The sequence below is a fragment of the Pituophis catenifer genome, unplaced genomic scaffold, assembly GCF_029215685.1.
Source record: "Pituophis catenifer annectens isolate HBS135680 unplaced genomic scaffold, rPitCat1.0.hap2 SCAF_6, whole genome shotgun sequence".
NCBI lineage: Eukaryota > Metazoa > Chordata > Lepidosauria > Squamata > Colubridae > Pituophis > Pituophis catenifer.
The window spans coordinates 39,758,613-39,777,263 of NW_027256886.1; the positions used below are offsets into that span (position 1 = coordinate 39,758,613).

Sequence of the window (18,651 nt, forward strand, 5' to 3'; positions counted from 1 at the left end):
ACACACACACACACACACACACACACACACACACTATGGTATATATACACACACACACTTACAATAATGAACTCAGAACTTCAGTACAATTCTGTTGTAGTGCCCAAGTTGTTCTGTGTAACCTAATTTTGTGAAGGCCTGGTCCTTATGTATTTTAGGATTACAATCTCTGGGATTAGTGCCTTTATCATTAATATCCCAAGTAGTTTCACTAATTATTAAGGGGAATATCAGCATCTTTCTAAGCCAAATAATATCCACCGGTGACAATAAACTTCATAGATAGATGTCTTCATATTTAGAGAAAAATATTAGAGTGTTAAATTCTGTAACCAGAGGAATTGTCTCCTGTATGAATAAGTGCAGAAGGACAATACTGATTTTATTTTGCATTCTGTTGCCAGCAATGGCTTTCTACGGTATTATGAATCAAGACATCTGTATCAGGTTTTCATGTTAGCCAGGCCTATTACAACATTTGGGAAGTTCTAAAGAACCTGTTTTGCTTGGTGTGCAGCAGACAACATTAGTTTCTAGTAAATGAAATGTATTTATTTTGTGGCTTTTGCAGATAAGCACAACATTGGATCAGCTGTTTGCTTGCTGCAAAACATCCTCCAGGTTCTATTCTTCTTGGAAACAGACGGCCTTTCTGTTCCTTTCTTCAGACTTTAAGAGCCATCTTAGATTTCCATTTTGTTGTTGGGGTTTCCATGTTCAGCAAATAGCTTAAATGTTTCTAAAAGGTTTGCTCAAACTATATTTGCTTAGGTAACTAATCCTGGCAATTAAGAGAACCTTTCTTTAGTCCTGAATCTATTTATGTCCAGACTCTTTAACCCTTAACAACATTTAATCTCAGACTGCTGAACTGGCTCACTCGCATTCTTGGTTGCCATTTCTCTGCCAGTATGCTCTGTACTGCGTGCGTGCATTTGCTGTACTTCACCCTAATTGTCCAAGTGATTTTGCTTTTTCAGTTGAATCTGGATATTTCTCTTCCATCCTTTTCAATACTGACTATTCTATTAGAAATTTCTCTTTACTGTCTGAAGATGTATAGGGTTTTCTGTCTAGACTAGATAAGATCTTTCTGTAAGTCATAGATACTAGCTATTGCAGATGTTTATGGGATTTTTGTCATATTTTCTAAATAGTTTGCAAAGTGAATCCTCTGTGGCAAGTTTTGAGTGTTCCTTATTAGAGTGGAAACACTGAGACAATGGACAGCAATACATCAATCATGTTCTCCATAGGTTTTCTGCCAGAGAGCTTTTATAATCATTCTGCTTATAAATCTCCCTATTTAAAACTGTTGACTTGGTATACAAATAAAAATAGACATTATCTTTCATGGATTGACCCTGGCCTTATTTCTTTCTTATATATCTGCCTTTTTGCCCAGCAAGTAAGGTTCCTACTCATCCATATTTTGTTAGCAGAGATCACAAAGTAGAAGGATAGGTTGGTTACCTGAAATTATAGCTCTCTGAGTGGTTATCTGTGAAGTTACACAATCTACTTTTTCCCCTAATGCTTATGTTTTCTTCTGTTGGTCATTCTATTCCCTATTTACCTGCTATGGTAGTTGTTAAGAACTCAGGAGAAAATAGGAATTACATTGTTGGGATATGAACACTGGGAGCCAGGGGCATGTTTCCCTCAAACGTTCCATTTGTTCTAAAATAGTGTCAACAAGTTGATGTACAGCATTAAAATCCATATGTATGATGGTGTAGATGACCACTCAAAGATCTATTGTTACAGGTCTGCAACCTCTCCTTTTTTTTTTTTTAAATTTCCCCTTTAGATACCCTCAGACCTTCTGGATAAGGAATTTCTACCTATTCTACAAGAGGAGCCCCTACTACCTTTGGCACTAGTACCTTTTACAGAAGAAGAACAGGTTAGTTTTTTAAAAAATGGGTATTTTTATGAGAATTTAATGATAGAAAAGTAGATTATTCATTATAGCACATTTACCATTCAGGTTAATAGAGTCAATTCAGCTATAAAACATTTCCTTATTGTCATGCATGGTAGTATATACCACATTAATATTTTATAATTTAAACATTAAGTATGCCCATATATTCTAAATACATCTACTTACCAAATTTCATATTGGCCAATATTAAAATTAAAGAATTGTAAATGATATTACAAATATATACCTTGACCTAAGAAGTATTTAATGCCATTTTCAAATATTCAGAAAATTTCTTGTTTAAACTTATTAATGTATCACAGAGTAAAAAATATATGGTAGTTCTGATTTTACAGTCTCATTCTATTTAGTAAGTCTCATTATGATAAAATAGAAGGTAAGAATATTACATACACACACACACACACACATGCACACACCCACCCACCCTGTGTTCCCCAAAAATAAGACCCAACCGGAAAATAAGCCCTAGCATAATTTTTAAGGATGTTCATAATATAAGTCCTAACCCAAAAATAACCCCATTAGGATCGTCAGTCAGACAGATGCACTTGGGGCCATATTTTCCCGAAAATAAGACCTAATCAGAAAATAAACTCTAATGTGTCTTTTGGAGCAAAAGTTAATATAAAACCTGGTCTTATTTTCTGGAAAACGTGTGTGTGTGCGCGCGCACACATGCGCAACATATACACACGCACATACAGTATATATTAGACTTACTGTTTATTTAATTTCAATTTTTTTTTGCCTTTCTGATTACTAAAATGATTCACATTTAAATTGAAGACATTATATATTTAACAATAATTTTAGTAATTATTTATTATCATTATTATCATTATTATCATTTTTATTCTGACATTACTATTAGTTGAAGCATTTACAGGATAGATGTAGGGGAGCTGGGGACAGAGGAAAAAGTATTATCCTTTTAGAGTCTTTGCATTGCCACAACAGATCCAAATCCATCCCTTTTTGAATTCTGTTGACCTTTATCAAATGCCAATTTGGTGCTGACCATTAGTTGACCATATTCTTATGTACAGGATTGAATAAATCTATGCTGCAACTTTATTTGATATACTTTGCACGAAACAAAAGCACCCAAATCTGTCTAGAGTATGTTTCCAAAGTTGGCAAATCACATCTGAAAAGGTCCCATTTTCATTAATTACTGCATAATGTCTCAAGATAGTACATTCTGCAGGTAGTCCTCAACTTACAACCATAATTGAAATCTGAAATCTGGTCCTAAGGCATTATGGTCTTACGTTGAGGTAACCATGTGACTGGAACTAATTTTCTAGTCTTTTACGATGGTCATTATATGAATGATGCAGTTAATTGAATGCCGTGGTCATTAAATGAATGCTGTGATCATTAAGCAAATGCATTCATTTGAATGGGCACTTTTTTTTGCAGGAAACTGGCATAAAGCTTCATGAATCACAGTCACATGATCATGGGGCATAGCATAACCATTTACGATGGATGGGGTTTCATGGCTATTGCCATTTCGAATGGTCCTAAAATGATTAGTTGTAAATCAAGAACTACCTATATGAATATCCCAGTGAAAAGGTCAACTCACTTGAGGGTAAGAGGACTCCTATATATTCTAGAACAGGGGTGTCAAACTGGATTTGTTTGAGGGCCGGGTCAGGATTGTAGTTCTCCATGGGCCAGCCAGGGGGGGAGAGGGGACAGACGCCTCCTGTAGCACCCTGCTGGCCAAAACGGGGCGTGGAGGGGCTGCATGTGGGCCCTCCGTGCCCTGTTTTGGGTGCCAGAGGCTATTTCCAGGCCAGCCCCATGGGCCAGATTTAAGCACCCAATGGGCCGGATCTGGGCCTTGAGTTTGACATCCCTGTTCTAGAATATTGTTTTCTAACTTCTTATAGATAGGACAATTGGAACTGGGCTGTAAAAAATGCAAAAAACTGATATCATCTGGGACTCTTATTGTCCTAATATGGTAGCCTACTTGAAAGTCAAAATCAATAAGAGCTGATCTCAAAAATATACTTAAAACCTAGATTTTATTTCAGTGCTAGTATTAAAGTATTGCTGGTTTAAATATATTTTAACAATTTATCACAGAATTTTGCACCAGCTGAAGTTTATAGAATGTTTTTAAAGAAAAGTTTAGGTACAGTGTACTAAAATAATTTAATTGGAGATATCAAAAAATATATATTAACTTAACAATGTTATACCTTCTCAAGGAAACGGCATCAGTACTTTCCAGTTTGCTCAAATGTGTTATTTTCAGATACTGTATAAACATTCAGTCATCTCTTGATTGAAAAGCACTCCTGTTATAGCCCTATAAAGCAAAGTCAGCATTTCTAGAATTGATTAACTTTTCTAGGATACATTTCTCTGACCCAATAAATCTTCCCTAACACTACTATACTTTACTCATTAGAGATTCTAAAATGAAGTTTAGTATACCTACTGTTTCATCTGATCTGATTAAAAAATATCAAACTGTTGAGCCAGCATTACAGTTGCCAGCATCATAGTTCAGACATTTATTTGAAACTATGTTCCTGAACTCTGGAAACAAATGCCTTAACTTTTTGTTGAAGAATTTCCAGAGCAGAACCACGAAATGAATATAAGGAAGGATTGTATTAAATACACACTAGATACACACTAAATTCATGAAAAATTTGGGTGTGGTCACGTAACCTGCTCAACAGCTGCCTTGAGTTACAAATGTAATTCTAGACTTAATTACGGTCATATGCAATAAATTTGATGCCTATCTAGGAGCTCAAAGAGACCAATATGGGGGCTTCGCCCTATTTATTCCTAAAACAATTTTGTGAAGCAGGTTGAACTGAAAGATGGCTGTTAACTCAGAATTACTTAATTAGCTCCATGGTTGAATGGAGACTTGAACCTAATTTTCCCTAATTCCAATCCAGTATTTTGAGTATCACATCACACAATCAAGGGAAGCACATTTTATATGATATATGCATTCATATCACCATTTTGGTGCCAAAGAACTTTATGGCCTTTTCCCAAGCAAGCTCTTTAATCCTTGTATTACATTGCCTATAACACTAGCACTGTAGCTGATTTCCTCTGTCATTCTTTAATAAAAAGATCATAATCATGTAGCCACCCAAATGATGTCTATCAGCAATCTCCAACCTTTCTGGCTTTGCGGAACGGGGGGGGGGGGGGGGGAGGGAGAAGGGATGGATGAGTGGTGGGATAGTGTGCGCATATTTCCATTTGCGCAAGCAACGTTCATGTGCACCCACTGCTGACACAAATGGAGTTGCATGCGTGCACATGCTTGCCCGCTGCTATGAACACAAGTGGAGCTGTGCATGCATGCTCTCCCACCACTTCCACAGCCCGTAGTGGGCTGTGGCCTGGGGATTGGGGACCGCTGATGTATATGTAACTGTTTCTAAATAAACTTTCTTTATAATGGGATGGCAGTAATTGAATTTTAAATTCTTTTGTGTGTACTCTACCACTGAATCAAAGATTGTATTTTAGAACTTGTACAAATAGCAGTTTTTATAATCGACAATGGAAGGAAAACAACCAGAAATGTAATCATTTTAATATTGATAAGTAATTTGATATACAGATAATACTCAACCTATGGCCAGAATTGGGATTAGAACTTCATTTGTTAAGTGATATGGTTGTTAAGTGAATCATGCTTGATTTTATGGCTTTATTTGCTTTGGTCATTAATCACCATGGCTGTTAAGCAAATCATGCAGCTTCCCCTGTTGACTTTATTTATGAAACGCCCCTTGGGAAGATTGCAAATGGTGATCATGTGATCGCCAATGCTGCAATCATTTTGAATAGATGCCTAAATTTGATCACGTGACCAAGGAGATGTTGGAAAGGTTGTAAGTGTAAAGACTGGCCATAGCTCACTTTTTTCAGTGCCATTGCACCTTCAAATGGCTGTTAATTGAATGGTTGTAAATCCACGACTACCTGTGACCACCATTTGGGTACAAATAATCTAGCACTCAATATTGTTTTTACTTTTTACTGTTTTAGTCTGTGGAGATTCTATGGATTCTCTCAGTTGTCCAGTTGACCTGGTGTTTTTTCAAAAGACAACTGGACTTTCTTTGGGTTTTTTTTTCCTTGAAGACATTTCACTTTTCATCCAAGAAACTCCTTCAGTTCATAGTTATTGTTTTAGTATTTTTTTCTTTCTTTCATTTTTTTAAACTAAGATCATTTGCATTTATTTCAGATAATGATAGTGGTGGTATTAATAAAATTAGCTATATTTTAAGTTTTGTAGTTATTTGCAATTATGAGTTTGTTTTATATGATCAATTATTTAATTATTCAAATAATGAAACAATGCATTTTAAATATAATTATAATTTTTGTTTGCTTTATCTTTGCTTTATTTTCTATACACTGCCTTCTCTAATTTACTTTTTTGTGTGCAATAATTTATTTCAGTCTTAAATGCTTTAAAATATTTTTTAATAAAAAAGTTTAATAGTTATCAGTCATTATTCATCTGCTTTGTCATTACTTCTCTAATACTGATTTGGTGCTTCACTGTGCTTTCAGTTGCACAATAATATTGGAGTTGAGTATGAAATATGTTTTCATTTCTATGATATCTTCAGAAATGTTTTTGTTACTTATTTCTTACTTTTGGCAGAGAAATTTTTCAGTATCTGTAAATAGTGCTGCTGTCCTACGATTGATGGGACGAGGAGGAGGAGGAGGAACAGTGGTAGGGGCTCCTCGAGGTCGAAGTTCCTCTAGAGGTCGAGGTGAGATTTTTGAATAAACAAAATGTTATGGGCTTTTTAAAGAATTAAACAAGATATTTTTGCTATAAATATACCATAGATTTTTTTTCCTGTTTTGAATGAAAGAAAAACGAAAAGTTAAAAATAATAAATATAAGCCAACACAGAGAATGTACCCCAAACATTTGTAATGGAAAGTTAAAAATTTATAATATGAGAAAAAATGAGTGCTATAGTTCTATCTGATTATCTAGAAATGAAGATAAAATGAAATGGCTTTATATGTGGAATGTCATAAACATATTCCTAAGTGCTCTAGTTGTAATATGGAAATAAACAATTTCTGCTCTCATTGGATAGCATAGTCATCTAAAACCTGCCAAATGTGGATCTGGTATTCCTTTTGGAGCAATGCCTATGAGATCTGAAATTGGGAGAGGTTTTGATCTTCCCCTTGTCATGGTCAGATCCCACCCTGATTACCATGGGATTCTCTGGCACCACCATCCACTACAGAAAGGCCAGACCATTATATTAGTCTGCCCCTAGTAACTGATGAACCCTGATGGATTTCAGAAGGAGATGGGGTTTGTTCCCACTGGTCTGTTGCATGATTAATCTGAAGCGTTGGTCACCGCTTCAGAATAAGATGGTGGCTAAGGCCTTGGATCAGATTGTACCCATGCAACCTATCCCCTCTTTTGGATCATCCCTGTGGTTTATGGAAGAGTTAAGGCAGTTGAAGTGAGAGAAATGTAGAATGTTGCTGGCATTCTACAGGGGATGAACCTGACCAGATAAGGGTTAAAGTCTTACAAGGCATACTACAAGGTCTACCTTTTGATGGTAAGCATCAGTATTTTCCCATATTTATTTTGTCTGTGGATAGCCATCTTGCAGCCTGTTTCATGTGATCCTACCCTCATGGGTAGAGGGGGCTCAGGGAACCCCTTGCAGGGGTGTGCAGAAGAATTTATTCAGCATCTACCAAAGTTATTGATATTCTCTCACAGTTGGATGCTGGCCTTGTTGCCGGTCTAGGGGAGATGCCTGGTCTGTCTGGAATCAGTTTGAACATATTGGGCCTGCCAAAGTGTATAGGTTCCTTAAGACAGTGAGTTCAGCCACCTGCTATTTTAACTCATAACATTTTGTTTTTTATATACTGTTCTTATATGTTGCTATTTTGTTATACATTGCCCAAAGTCCTCCTTTGAGAGAGATGAGCAGTTCAGAAATGTGAAAATATGCAAATGTTATGCTGTATGAAGCTGCACTCCTTTTTTGCAGCTTTTAGTGCCCAGCCTAAGTATTTATTTGCTGACATTTGGCCGCAGACTGCCTAATAATAGGAGGACAGCTTCTCTCTAATTTCCAGCAGAAAATAAAATGTTTGCTAAACCATCTAACAAGTCTAACATATTTATAAAATGGAAAAGAAATATAGCTTAAAATCCAAGTTTCAATTCCTGTGAAGTTGCAGCGCCACCACCTTGCTCACTTCAGTTCATAATTGAATCTGCCTAGTTCTACATTAATGAGTGTTTCTATGATTGATCAGCAACCATCCTCACCCATGCTTATTTTCTTGCCTCTTTCTCTAAATCTATTCATATTGGGTTCAGAACCACAAATATAACCAAGATGCTTTATCATTCTTTAAAGATAAATAATAAATGTTACTACAAGTCAGGCAGAAGAAAGTTGATTTCAAAGTTTTCTTTATATGCTGGCATATTGATGTTGCAGGACTTGGCGTTACTTGCTTGTTTCATCAGAGATAGAAGAATGAGATGGGATGTTTGGTTTGAGAAATGGAAGAGTAATATATTGAAAATGTTTATAAAAATAAAATGGATAGTCATGGTGGGAGAAGTGCTGAGATCTCAGCACTGTCACATTGCCAACAAATACTTTTCTTTGATAAATTGTCAGTCATGGCCCAGTGGTTGACTGTCTCTCGTGTAGGTTAGCTGGGTAATATTGAATTCAGCAAATGACTAGATTGATAGAAAAGGAGTTGAGAGTTCTGTATCTATATGAAGAATATCTACAAAGAAATCAATAGACTGTGTGTAGATTAGCTAGGGAATCTATGCCACACTTTCCAAATTTGAGTGCCTTTCGAATAAATGGACACTACTAAGAGCTAAGCCCCAATATCTAGAGAGTACCAAATTAAGGAAGACTTGTGTAGAAAAATGTAATGGATGATGGAAATGAACTATATTTTCACACCCTTCCTCCGCTAAATTTGGTAGGGAGATATAACTTTTGTACCTTTTAATATGTCTCATCTGTATATCTGCCAAAAGAATATTTGAATTCAGTTTTGAAAATTGTGAAAGGTAATGAAACAGTTCTGTTTTATCTTTTAGGCAGAGGTCGAGGAGAAAGTGCTTTCTACCAAAGAAGTTTTGACGATGTGGAAGGTGGATTTGGAAGAGGAGGGGGCAGAGAAATGCATAGGTCACAGAGTTGGGAGGAAAGGTACTTCTAAAATCATATACAGTATAATGAAATTGTTTGCTTTTTTAATGGAGCAGTCCTGGTTGTGCTTTGATGTTTATGCCTCGGTTGGATCTATTTCTAAGAATATATTTATTAAAATATTAAATCAGAATTGACCAGTGTTTGTATCTATTTGTGTATATAAAAATATGCTTTATTTTATTACAACTTTTGTACTTTTAATGTATATTATACTGAGTAATTATCCTACAGTTCCAATTACAAGTGAAGAAATGAATGAATTTTAGATTTAGCACTGGTAGCAGATGCTATCACAGAGTATATTCATAATAAAATTGTTTTGCTTAGTTAATATTAGAAATAGCCCTAAGATTCTTATTATTCTCGAGAAGTATGGAATCATGGAGATCCAGATTATTTTGTAAAATATATTGTTTTAACAAGATACAAAATATTACTTACTTAAATAACTATATTAAAATGGAAGGTATTATGTAGTATTGGTGATTTATAAAATTACATTAAAATGTTATTCCTTAGAAATTATATTATTGATGGTTTTCTGAGGAACATAGATTAGTACTTACTTTCATGTTTATCCAAGAGCATGAACAAGAATTGAACTTGCTAATAGTGTTGGTTCTGTGTAGCCTGGAAATCTACTGTATGTTGGTATTCAACAAATAGAACAGCATGTGAACTCAAAAGGGCTTTAGATTTGTTTCAATAGTAGATATATCTATGGCATTGGAAAATTGTTATGTAAATTTAGGAACAAACAATTATATTATGGGAGAACAACAACATTATGGGAGAAAATAATTGAATCATATATAATTTAAATAGAAGGAGAAAAGGGTAATTGGTAGAGAGTTCTGTTCACATTGGTTACATTTGATCTTATAAAAGCATGCAGAAAACACGAACATGTTATGCATTAATGTGCAGTAAAATAGGATAAATGTATTGATAATATGAATTAATTATAAGAACCTGTTTAATATAACTAAATATTGAACAAATTGATATAATGCAAGTGTTTTAATAAGTATATCTCCAGAATGGTTTTCATTATTCTGTCTCCATAGATTCATGAATTTCTAGTTTGAATTTTCTTTTAAGTTGTGAAAATGAAGCATTTCTCCTAAAAAAGCATTCTTGTATATTTGTGTTTCTATTTTTTTTAGAGGAGACAGAAGGTTTGAAAAAACAGGCAGAAAAGAACCAGGTATGTAGGATCTTTTCTCTGAAAACTTTAGAGGTATAACAGTCAATATTCTCTGTAGTCAGTAGTTGTTATTTAAATTCATATATTTGAATATGAAATTATCCAACCCAGGAATAGTTTCCTTGCGCAAACAACCTTCCCATCTGGGCACTTCACGTATTTGGAGCCTGCCCAGATTAGGGTATGTTAAGTTTCAGAGCATTTAAATAAATTGTATCTTGTCATTTGAAAACAAAAATGAGAAGAGTCTGTTTGGGGGACACAGTTGCATTGATTCTTATTACTGGGGTGCCTTACATTCTAGTCAACTCTAAGCCATGAAAGTCACTGGATGTCTGTGAGCAAGTCATTCTCTCTCAGCCTGATCTATCTCACAGAAGTAATAGCTATGCTAAAAAGAGAGAGAGAGAGAGAGAGAGAGAGAGAGAGAGAGAGAGAGAGAGAGAGAGAGAGGAAAGGCAAAGGGAGAATGCCCGTGAAGGACAACAGGAAGTTCCATTACTAAGATAATGCTCAGACAAACACAGATTGAACCCATTCCAAGAAACAAATTTAAGAAAATATCTCCAACAGCCCCTCCCTAATTTACATGAGAATAACGCGAGGGAGGAGAAAAGCACATTCATACTTTTAAGATTCTGTTACTATAGTTGTTCTAATAAAAGGAGTTTTCAACTCATATGGCATTTGTTTGTTAATCAAATATAGAGCTGACAAATATTATGTATGTTAATTTGAGAAACTGAACAAAGGAAATATTCAGTTCAAACGTCTGATTTTTTTTTTTAAAAAAAAATCACTCCTACAGTTTCTAGAATAAATACTGGACTAAGAACCACATTACCTAAAAGATACATGAGGATTTTTCCATTATACATGAATGAAAGTCAGTACTGGGCGGTCCAAGAATACTTTAAAATCTAATGAATTATAAGAAGAAACCAATGAAAACAAGGGGCTGAAATGGAGACGGGATTGAAGGAGAAATTACTGATTTCCTCTTAGGGAGAATGAAAATTAGTTCACCCAATTCTATTTTGAAGTATAGGATAAGTGCTGATTCTCTTGGCAAGTGAAGACTGTCAAATCAGAAATATTACAATAGTCAGAAGAAAATCTTGATGGCAAGGTAGAATGTTGATTATAGGCACAGGGAGGTGATAAATGAAGAGAAACAAACTAGCATGCTAAGTCTTACACATTCTTATTAGAGAGTAAAAGTTAGAGTTCATTGAGACTTATAAATAAGTATGCATGTTTCTTTGTGCTTGCATCCTATTAATCTGTTTCTTTTTTGTGAGAGGAAAAATATTTTCCCCATTGTCAATAGAATAAAATGAATTAAACAGATTTATCCCCATTATAGCAATGTTCTCTGTATACTTATGTGGGAGTAAAACCACTAATCTTAGTGGAATTTATTATAGAGTAGGCACACATAGTTTTATCTTTACTGAGCCAGATTTCCAGAAACAGTTCCTTTTTTTCTGTTTAAGTATATATATTGTACTTAATTTTAAGATTAAAATGAATCTTAAATAATTACTATTAAAATTATTTGGCTATAAAATAAGATATTCAATTTGAAAAATTAATTGATTTTCTTTTTGCTTATATGTATGTATGTTTGTGTGTGTAGCTGTATGTGCACGTGTATGTATATATATATATATATATATAACAAATTGAAAATTTTATTTTGCAGCCAAATAATTTTAATCAGTTATTATTTAAGATTTTTTTTATCTTGGAACTGCCCTTTATTAGTTCTTGTTTTTATCATGTACATATAGACACCCATAAGAATTATTGCATGTGTAAATTTTTAGGAAAATAAATCTCTTATGTGGGTTTCAGTAGCAATTGGCTATCCTATTTGACAAGATGAGAAAGTTGGGCAATATGAAGTATTTTTGTATGTAATATTTCTTTTGTAGGAAGGATTGTCTTAAGATCATCTTAATTTCAAATTATTGTAATTATTTAAGATGTAATCCTGAATTCTTTTGCAGCTTAAAAATTAGCTCGTTTAATTATTTAGTGGGCTAGTTTTTTTTAGAATTCACATTCCTATTTTTTCCCTACTAGTGTATCTAGTCCTATACAGTAGGATAATTTGGAAAATTATAAGGCACAAAGTCAAAACTTCAAGCTTGAGTTAGGATTTTAACTAGTTTCGGTAACAGAGTTAAATTATATAAATACCTGTGGCTATTTGCATTAATCTTCAAATAATGCATTCAAGGTAAAGTATAACTGGGATTAGTAAACCTGATGTTAGAATTAAAATTATCACTTTATGTTTGAAATTTGAATGCCATTTGTACTTGTTAATGCTGAAATTGTCCAACCAAATGTGTATTTTGTTTTCAGCATAAGCACTTTTCTACAAAACCTTTTAAACAGTATCTCAAATTGCTAATGTTGCATTACAAGAGCAAGTTGCTTTTGTTAACTACATTTAAATTGTAAAAGACTTTTGGGGCAAATAAAATTAATGCTTCTACTTGAATTTGGAAGCATATGACATTTTACCTGGACTGTTTACTTGTAGATTGAAAGTTTGCATTTTTTTATTGTACATATCTATATATTAGAACTGTAAAATTTAAATATTATAAAATTAGTATAGTTAAGATGGAATTTGATATAAATTGGGCATATAGATCAAAAGGATAAGCTTTTATAATCACTATGTTGTAGAAGGGGACAGTTGTTTAAAGTGATGGATAAAAAGGTAAAGTACAAATGCAATTTAATGAATTTTCAAAGTGATAATTACTATTGCTGTTTGGTTTCTGCATTGAGCTAAGCCATAATCACAGTACTCAGTAAATGAAAAGATTAAAATCTCAGCACAGATAAAGGCAAAATTACTTCTAAAACATTGTAAGAGAACATGAGTTTAGTGGTATATTGTGATGATATTCCAGATTATTTTTTTCTAAAGCATGATTTGTCATGACTCTCACATCTCTTTTCTTCAATTGTAAAACACTTTTTTTCCATCCTGAGAATATGGTATGATTACGCTTAAGATTACATACATGAATATCATTAATAACCTTAATAAAATATTGGATCTCATATTCTTTAAAAACTTAGCAGCTTTGAATTGGCAGCTAACATCATTGTGAAATTACCGGTAATAAATTGTCCAGAGCCCTACCATGTTCCCAGTTGATCATAGCTTCCATAATTGTCAGGTATAACCCATTCCTTAGATTTGGGGGAATAAGAATAAGCTTCATAAAAAGTACTTTATAATTGGTAACAAATCTCAACAGTAAAACAAATCTCAACAGCAACACCAGTATATACATATAAATACATTTATCCAAGTTCAAGAACAAAAAAGCTAAATTCTTCATAACCGTAAGTTAGAAATGAAGCCATTTGAAAGTAAAACTATTAAAACCTATACCATGTTCTTCTGAGAAGAATCTTTTAACCATCCTTTACATAAAAGCACTTGGAAGTTCTGATGATGCTTTGTAGTCTTTCTTATGCATGTATACATAGGAGTTATTGACTTCTCCAGCTGAAAAAAGGTTGAAAATTCACAAAATGGTTCTTTTAAACTTAGAAACAGCAACAGTATTATTTTTGATAAACTGTTCTGGTAATAATCATGAATCAGTTGGCACAAAGTCTAATGCTTAAAGTCTGGTAATTAGATTTCATGTTTGCACAATTATTTTGTCAAGTCTAATGTTTATCTGCACTTAATGAACATAGTAGTATGAAAAGATAAATAATTGTGGGAAATAGCGAACCTTTCTGATGATAGAATTATCTTGCAAGACAAAAAAAGAAGAATTATTCTTGACAGAAGAATTATGAATATAGATTGATGTTTCCTGATGTCTGCTAATGTCCCAATGCAGAGTATTAGAGTCCAATGTGTCTTAAAATTCTTATCGTTCATTTTCATCACAAAACTGCCTCGGGATGTTGAACTTGTTCTTAGCTGCTGGAACAAAGAGATTTGGCAAATGCTTGCGATTTTCCTTAATAAACAAGCACAGCAGGATTGCAATTTCAGTGCCACAGAAAATACTAGCAACATTCTTCATAGCATGTTTAGGCATCAGCATATTCTGTTGTAACTGTATAGCAAGGAAAGGTTAATTTGAGGTCCAATGGGACCTTGAGAATTTCAGGTGACCATTCTTTTTAGAGGAGATATCTTTAATAAAGTTGTGTCCATTTTTCCATAGTATTTACCCTCATGTCATTTAATTAAATTCCTTGAACAACTCTCTGAATTTAACAGTCTTCTATTTTAGGTCAGTGCAGTTTTAATCATAGTCCATTGAATTTGGCAGGAAGTGTTTTTGTTTTTGTTGTTGTTGTTTTCTAAGGATTTGTGCAATGGTTCTTGTCCCTGACTTTTTTGTGCAGTTCTTAGTGGCTCATCCAGTACAATGGATAATATGCTCTTTGTTCTGCACATTGTTCTGAAGTCGAAGGTACTCCTAGAATAAAACAAACATGAGAAACTAGAGAGGATAAAGACAGCATTGATGTGATAGTGGCATTTCATTGTGTTTAAAAAGTGGCACACATTCAGAGTTCATTCTGTCATCTGTGTCTCACAGATTTGGAAACTGTCAATGTGCTGTCCATTGATGCGAATCTCCATTTCAGTCCTTTTTGAACTTTTAGTGTCTGTTGCTGGAAGTTCTGGGATTGTTTTATCAAAATTTTCCATTTTGATTTGATACTCCCCTTTGGCACCACGAGCGAGCATGGAGGCAAAGTGGTGATGTAATACAATCTCTGATGGGAGATAGGATGTCCTCCTTTGACATGTTTCCCCTGTGCCCTCTTGGGTGGCTGAAAGGAAGACTACTAGCTCAAAGTGATGGTGAGCCTCCCTTTGTAGAAGAATGGCTAGAGGACTTGATGGTGTTATAGAATGGTAATATGTCAAGGGAAAAATAAAAAATGGGCACTCTTCAGAAGTTATGCTATCCAAATGAAAATCCACAGTAGTTTGATGCAGTTGACCAGTTTCACGTTCTTCATAAAGAACTGCAGAGATCCGAACACTGGTGAGTGGACTCGGGCGAGTATTAGCCACTTGGAACATTAAGTATGGCTTTCCTTCTTTGTGTGTCACCACTGCAAGATAAGTGAACCGGATGGATAGAGCTCGGTTCTTTGGTCGTGCAATTTTTGCTACAAATGCACCTAGATAAAAAGAGAATTTAAATATAGATCATGCATGTAGATGTAATTTTTTGTGCTTTTAAACATTGATTAAAATATAAGTTAATATTTATTTTTAGGACAAGAGCTATTATTTCCTATGATGTAATATTTCAAGCTAATGTTTGTATCATCTCTCAATAGATTTGTGTTGCAATAAATTTTATTATGGTAAACCATTTTTTAGTTATTGGTAATATGAAAATTTTATTTTTCTATTTATTGTTTCATTTTACATTAGTATAAATACATTTGTGTATTTACAATGAATATATGTATAATAGAAAATTATAGATACTGACCAAAATATATATAGCTATGCAATAGAATTTATAGAAGGATGCTTACCTATATTGTAATGCATAGTGGGTTCAAACCCCTCAAATAACCATCTTTTTAGATTTAAAAAAAAGATGTACTAAGCATATTTACAGATAAATGTCTTATTGAACTAAGTAGGATTTACTTTGTTTGTACAGCTGCTTTGCATCTTGTTAGTTTAAAACCATTTAATTCTGTGGGGGCGGACCCCATCTGTACAATAGATAACACTGCTAATTTAAAATCCTTTGTACTATTATTTTACTAACATAAAATGGAAATATAACTTGTCAAGCTGTTCTGAAAATAATTTTTTAATAGTCAGCAGCACAGCCTTTTCCTTCTTTCTCTTTTCTAATTTCACAACAGAATTTTCATATGAACCACACCGTTGAAACACTTAGTTATGAAGTAACATCTATTTACCTGTGATAAAAGCTTCCAGCATTAGACCCAGTAACATTTGTATAGCAAGTAGAGCAATTGCACTTGGACAGTCTCCACTTGGGAACATTGTGCCATAACCGATTGTGAGCTGTGTCTCCAGTGAAAAGGAAAAAGCAGCTGTAAAGCTAGTGATGTACTTTACACAAATAGTATGGTTTTCAGGTGGGGCATCATGATCAATATCCAGATCCCCATTCATTTCAGCTAAGAAGTACCAGAGAATTGCAAAAACAAGCCAATGAAGGACAAAAGAAGCCGAAAATACCAACATCATCCATCTCCAGCGCATATCCATTAATATTCCCCAAGCGTCTTTTAAGTATGCAATTCCTTTTCCTTGGGCACCATCCATCTGGAGTGTGCTATGCCCATCTTTAGTGACCATCCTTGGGTACCGTTGAGTCAGCAGAGGAGCACTAGGTTTGGTGTTGTTGCCTTCTATCGCTTCTGTCCTCATCTTCTGAAAATGAAAAGTAAAAAACTATGGGACACTTGTTTATCTATTTGCATGATGATCAGAGATTCTGACATATTGGCAGTGGACTAGATGCCACATGCAGCTAGCCAAGGAAGTTTTAAAACATGCACTTCAGAGAAAATTAATTTTGGAGAGCCAGGTTAGTCACGATGGAATAATTGTTACCTTAAAAAAACAAAACAAAACCCTAAATGTCAGATGGCTTTTTCAGACTTCAATTTAGAAATGTTAGCCAATTTAGATTTACTTGTGTGTCTAAAAGTTTAGTTCTAAAGTAGAAAAGGAGTATTGCAAGTGTTCATCATCTGAATTAAATAATGTGTTTATGAAACAAAGTATTCTATAATAGCTATTTGTAATATTATAAATTCCGTTCTTTTGGTGGCAATCTTAAGGCTGTCATATCACACCTGTTGCATAAAATTTCCCTCACAAACTTCTGTGAGTTTCTATCTACATTTTCACTGCTTCCAACCATGGTAATTCTTATTATCTAGAATTGTGGTACCTGGGATGTAGCCTCTTCTGCTGAACATACTCAGGCCACTGCTGATGTAAAGCTGTATTAAAAAGGGGACAGAGAATAATACGGAAAATATTATGCAATTATATAAACTATTAAGAAGTCCTGAGGAAAAAAATGCCAATGCTAAATTCCAAATTTGTCAAAGAGAAACAGAAATGAGGCTTCTCTTATATTTTATATATATGTATTTAATGTTTAGTCTGGTTTTCAAAGCAAATTCATTCATATGGGACCTATAGATGTTAAACGTAATTTTCTATGGCATAAGCTCATTCATATTTTTAAAAGGAGCTCATATAATTTCAGAAATATAAGAAATATCTGGTCATGGTTACTTGTTGTTAGAGACTTGGAATAAACATTGCTTCCATGTTGTCATCAGTTGTTCTTTACATGAATGACACATAAGCATGAGAAGGCCATGTAAATAAATAGTGTGTGGTAGTTAGACACAGTGCAGTATATAGATTTTGCTTGTGCTCCAGGTGTCTTAACTCAAAAATAGAGGTTTTGGTGAGGCTAAACTAAATATTTTTAGAAATACTTAGTAACCTGTAAATCACATTGTTTTGCTTCACATGATTACTTCTTTTGAAATATAATTATGTTTAATATTCTGTTCTTTATTTCCCTCTAATCTAGAAGCACCCATCAGTTGTCCTTTCCTTTTATTTTTTAATTTAAAGGACGAAATAGCTTGTTATTAACATAAGATGAACATAGTTCATCTAACATGTTCATATTTTAAAACTGCTTTAAACACGAAATATTTTATGTTCAGTAGATCTAAATTATATTTTAATTTTATATAGAGGCATAATGTGATCACTAATAGATTTAAACATATCAATCTTATGAGGAAATCTATGAAAACTAATTCCACTATATACAAACACATTTTTTAAAATAGGGAATAAAGTCCAGTAACTATGCAAAATATAAGCAGTTGCTTAGATGCCATTAATGCCTCATATTGTCATACAGTGCTTTTGAAGTCTGATCTGCTAAAATCACAAAAAAAGTTTGTCTTACATGAGTGGCAAAGAAGATTAAAAATTCTGGAATATGTATTAAAAAAAACTGGAATATGTATCCATAAAAGTCAATGGTCTGTAGCTGGGAATATTGAAGGCAAAACCATGGTTTACTGATAATCTGATGGGACAATGAAAATAATAGCAGCAATATTTACTTGTTTGCATATTAATACAGTACTTCAGAGACTTTTTTTCTTTGCAACAACTA

The 18,651-nt window shown here is 33.8% G+C and overlaps 2 protein-coding genes across 5 annotated transcripts in view; one reads left to right on the forward strand and one right to left on the reverse strand.

The window, feature by feature from the left end:
- GIGYF2 (GRB10 interacting GYF protein 2) overlaps positions 1-18,651 on the forward strand; it is a 91,674-nt gene that overhangs the window by 27,678 nt on the left and 45,345 nt on the right. For 3 of the 4 annotated variants that reach the window (XM_070946251.1, XM_070946255.1, XM_070946253.1), the window contains exons 4-7: positions 1,811-1,906; positions 6,627-6,741; positions 9,099-9,210; positions 10,380-10,420. In XM_070946251.1, coding sequence (XP_070802352.1) covers positions 1,811-1,906; positions 6,627-6,741; positions 9,099-9,210; positions 10,380-10,420 — 364 coding nt within the window. The remainder of the gene's footprint in view (positions 1-1,810; positions 1,907-6,626; positions 6,742-9,098; positions 9,211-10,379; positions 10,421-18,651) is intronic. The other variant, XM_070946254.1, reaches the window with a different exon arrangement.
- On the reverse strand, positions 14,997-16,859 carry KCNJ13 (potassium inwardly rectifying channel subfamily J member 13). The gene is made up of 2 exons (XM_070946256.1): positions 16,382-16,859; positions 14,997-15,616 (listed from the first exon to the last, which is right to left on the reverse strand). Exons 1-2 carry the CDS (start codon positions 16,857-16,859, stop codon positions 14,997-14,999), a joined length of 1,098 nt encoding a protein of 365 aa, XP_070802357.1.